This window comes from Aristolochia californica, unplaced genomic scaffold (assembly GCF_029961685.1).
Source record: "Aristolochia californica isolate CCGP_79_NKW_82.1479 unplaced genomic scaffold, dmAriCali1.0.hap1 SCAF_2, whole genome shotgun sequence".
NCBI lineage: Eukaryota > Viridiplantae > Streptophyta > Magnoliopsida > Piperales > Aristolochiaceae > Aristolochia > Aristolochia californica.
This window is the reverse complement of record NW_027181881.1, coordinates 15,104,001-15,108,546: the sequence shown is the minus strand read 5'-3', so window position 1 is coordinate 15,108,546 and position 4,546 is coordinate 15,104,001. Positions and strand designations below refer to the sequence as shown.

Below are 4,546 nucleotides of genomic sequence, written 5' to 3'. Positions count from 1 at the left end.
GTTTTTATATCTTAGATTTTTCAATCGTCGGGAAAAGGGGGTGGTGGGGGATTTTTAACTGAGTGTTGAAACCCAATCTGTAAATCATTTCTTTCAAAAATATCACCGTTATGCATTATTGACTGATAAATCACTTTACAATCATCTATGATTTTTAGTTCAACTTTTTGTAAATGGGAAAAATAATGGCTTGTTTGACTCGAGCAAATATCCCACCACACGTTCACTTGAGAATTTAAGGAGCAATTTTTGTTCTCTTTAAAAGGTTTGGATACATAGGTCATTTGCATCTTTAACATGTTTCACGGATGCATATCCATATTTAAATGTGTGTAAAAACCTCTTTCTTATAAAATTCCAAGCTATTAGGGTTGAACTAGTGGAATTTCCCAAACTTGGATAACAAAACTTTTGTGTTCATTCGTGGTGTGTGAATAAATTTTTTTTACTTACATTTGTTATTGTTTCAATTTTTTTCCATACATAAACTCTAAAATTTTCATTTTGTTGTGATCTATTTGCCATCATGTCAAAATTTTTTACGAGATGAAGGGAAAGTGAAAACTCAAGTTTTGTTTTAATAAAAAAGCATACATTTAAAATGGAAATGCACAAATGTAGAGAGAGATAATTCCAAAAAGTGCCTTGAATTTTTAGGGATTGTAAACTTTTTTTAGTTTTTATATATTAAGTTTTACAATCATCGAGAAAAGGGGGAGGCATGGGATTTTTAACTGAGTGTTGACTCTCAATCCATAAATCACTTTACAATCATCTATGATTGTTAGGTCAGTGTTTTGTAAATCGGCAAAATAATGGCTTGTTTGACTCGGGTAAATATCCCACCGCACGTTCACTTGAGAATTTAATGAGCATTTGTTATTCTCTTTAAAAATTTTGGATCCATAGGTCATTTGCCTCTTTAACATGTTTCAAGCATGCACATCCATTTTTAAAACAAGTGTAGAAATCTCTTTCTTATAAAATTCCAAGCTATTCGGGTTGAACTAGTGGAATTTCCCAAACTTGTATAACAAAACTTTTGTGTTCATTCGTGATGTGTGAATAAATTTTGTTTACTTACATTGGTTATTGTTTTAAAATTTTTCCATACATAAACTCTAAAATTTTCATTTTGTTGTAATCTATTTGCCATCTTGTCAAAATTGTTTACAAGATGAAGGGAAAGTGAAAACTCAAGTTTTGATTTAAGAAATAAGCATACATCTAAAATGGAAATGCACAAATGTAGGAAGAGATAATTCCAAAAAGTCTTTGTAATTTTTAGGGATTGTAAATGATACGAACCACGTCAACCCATGACGAAACATGATACCAAATCTGGTAATCGTCCTCAAGACCTTTCAAGTTTGGATTGAAACTGTGACCCGTTGCTAAGAAAAGCAAGAACCTTGGTATGGTGAAGACGCCACAAACGAGGATGGACAATCCGTTTGATAAGTCGTTTTGAAAGCCATAGGAAAAACCCTGATAAGTTCAAAAAGTTTCTTCAAGAACTCAAGAAGAATAATCTCTCAATATCAATACTGATCAAAAGTCCTCTAATCTGTGTACAAGTCCTCTATTTATAATGGAGGATGTGGTAGAATCTAGGAAGAATAAATCACTTTCCCTAATTACATTCAATTAAAGTAAAAAACTTAAGGTAACTTGACGTAAATAGAATCCTAATATAATGCAACGTGATCTTTTAGGATAAGTTGCCAACTCGTGGATATCCTTGTGGATCCCATGAGATATTCTAACTTCCTGCTCTTCTAGGATAGATTGCCAACTCGTGGCTAACCTTGTGGGTCCCACAAAATCTCATGGTGGGTCCCACCAACTTGTGCCTACATGGTTGGTCCCACATTGTAGTAGAGTAAATCTAGCCCACATCCTCATGGTGGGTCCCACTAGCTTGTGCCTCCATGATGGGTCCCACAATATAACAGAGTAAAACCAACCTTTGTTCGCATCATTCCCCCCCTCTTGAGAAGGATTTGTCCTCAAATCCTCACCAGGGTCGACTTTACTCAATTGTTGCAACCTCTCTTGATCCTCTTATACTTGTTTTGGTGGCATCAGAACTAGAGAGATCGTTCGCTGATTGGGCACGAATGAGTACACGTTGGTGAAGCCGTCATGTTGCACACGTCTGTCAAATTCCCACTGTCTTCCTAAGAGGAGATGTTCTGCTTGCATGGGTACCTCATCGTACAATACCTCCTATTCATATTTTCCAATTCGAAACGGTATCACAACCTTGTCTTTCACGTGGCAGTGAGTGTGAAAGATATTCTCCCGCTATACTTCTGCTTCCTCTTCTTTAGCTGGCAAGCTTAAGGCACGTCGTGCGACTAGTCCAAGCATCTTAACATTATATGCTCCGAACTCCTCAACTCTGATGGGGGCATGTAATCTAGATCAGCTTCGTCTTCAAAAAAAATTTCACCATTTTCCTGGATCATTATAACTTGCTGGTTTGGACATTGGCTAGCTATGTGTTCTCTCCCCTGACATTTGAAACAATTAATCTCACTAGAATGATTCGAAATAGGGGCTGATTTACCTTGAAAATCCATGGTAGTGGTGACTGTTTTGGGTTCGAGTTTGGCCTTGATGGTGGACGGATTTTCTTCTTTCAGTGGGTAGTTTGACCTCCAAGGGGCTGCACTCGAATTCTCGGGTCTTGGCTGTGTACCACCCCCCTTGAGTTTCCTCTCAACTTTGATTGCCATATGCACCAAATCCTCAAAATCCACATAACGGTGTATCTCGATTGTGTTAGCAATCTCTCGGTTTAAACAATTAAAAAATCTAGCCATTGTCACGTCTCGATCCTCCTTCACATTGGCTCTAATTATAGCCATCCCCATCTCTTTATAATAATCATTAACGCTTCGGTTACCTTGATAGAGACCTTGCAGCTTGAGGTATAGATCCCGATAGTAATGACTTGGCACATATCGTCGTCTCATCACTTTCTTCATCTCATCCAAATTTTCAATAGGACGGTCTCCATTCCACCTCCTGTTGATGCACAACTAGTCCCACCACACAATAGCTTAATCAGTAAATTCAATTGTAGCAAGTTTTACCTTCTTGAATTTGCAGTAGTCGTGACAATCAAAAACCAACTCCATCTTCTTTTCCCACTCGAGGTACGCTTCAGGATCACTTCTTCCCTGAAACGTAGGAATTTTTATCTTGATACTTCCCAAGTTGTTATCTACACGGTTCCTAGCTTCTCGATTCCGGTCATATCTCCTATGGCTGGCGATTGACATCCAATCATACTCCTTGAAATCGTCAAATTCACCCATATCCTCAACTTCCATTTGGTACAACTAGTTCCTCCTTTGGATATTCGGAACCAATGATGGTTGCACCCGTTGTGCTCCATTTTCTGCCCTATCCAACCTCCCATGTATATCTTTTAACTCCTCCCTCATCATTCATCTCATCTCCCCCATTAGTGCTTGCATTTGCAGATTCGGAACACCTAATGATGGAATCTCTTGATCTTGCCACATGATTAAAAATTTGAAAACAAGGTTAGGATAATATGCAAAAGAGAATGGGTCAAGTACTCTTTTTTTTTACCCGGGTTGACTCACTGAGTTGACCCGGTCCGAGTTGACCTAGGAATACTCTTTTTGTTTTTTACCCGAGTCGGCCTGGTCCAGCACAAGCCTTAGCTCACTGAGTTGAAGAGGCATGACCCGGTGTTGATTAAAATTTTCCTAACTTATGAAAAAATTTAATCAGCAACCTTCTTCTTCCTTCTGCCGATCCAAACAGTGCAGGTGTTGGTAAGTTCGGAAACCTTGTCGACAGCTGATCCTTCCTTCAAGGCTCTAAATAGGACGACCGACGGTCATTTTGTTTTCCCTCACGGCACCGAACAGAGCGGTCTTCCTCTTCCTCACACCACTGAGACGGTCTTCGTCTTCCTCACGCACCGAGACCAAAGATAAAGGAACTATCAAAATAGCTCGGAAGAACCAACCGAAAGGTTAGTGATAATCTGGCGGCTCAGTGGACGTCATCTTCGTCGGCGCAAAATTTTTTTTCCTCAGTTTCTTTGGCAACGGCCCCGAACAGAACTTCTCCTTAACCGGCGATGGCGCAGAGCTTCTATCCTCCTTCTTCGGCGTCAAGAATGTTAGGGAAAAACATACGATGACAACAAGACAAGTAATCATGCACGACACAATATTTTATGTGGTTCGGCAAATTGCCTATTTGCATGGGAGCTGCAGAGAATTTCATTTCAAATCAATTGAGGATCACAATACAATAAGGAGGCTTATCTATTATAGCAGCAACATCATCCCACTATCTCTCACAGCAATGACACTGTCTCTCACATCAACAACTCCCTGCTGCCTCTACCAGTAGCACCTGGAACGGCTCCCTGTTGTCTCTACCAATAGCACCTAGAACGGCTCGCTACTGTCTCTACCAGTAGCACCAGGAACGGATCCCTGCTGTCTCTAAAAGCAACACCTGGAACGGTTCCCTATTGTCTCTACCAGCAGCA

The 4,546-nt window shown here is 39.6% G+C and overlaps 1 protein-coding gene across 1 annotated transcript; it reads right to left on the bottom strand.

Moving 5' to 3' along the window:
* Nucleotides 1-2,360: 2,360 nt before the first annotated feature.
* LOC137954924 (uncharacterized) lies at nucleotides 2,361-3,341 on the bottom strand. Its single transcript, XM_068801812.1, has 2 exons — nucleotides 3,102-3,341; nucleotides 2,361-3,047 (listed from the first exon to the last, which is right to left on the bottom strand). Exons 1-2 carry the CDS (start codon nucleotides 3,339-3,341, stop codon nucleotides 2,361-2,363), a joined length of 927 nt encoding a protein of 308 aa, XP_068657913.1.
* Nucleotides 3,342-4,546: the final 1,205 nt, after the last annotated feature.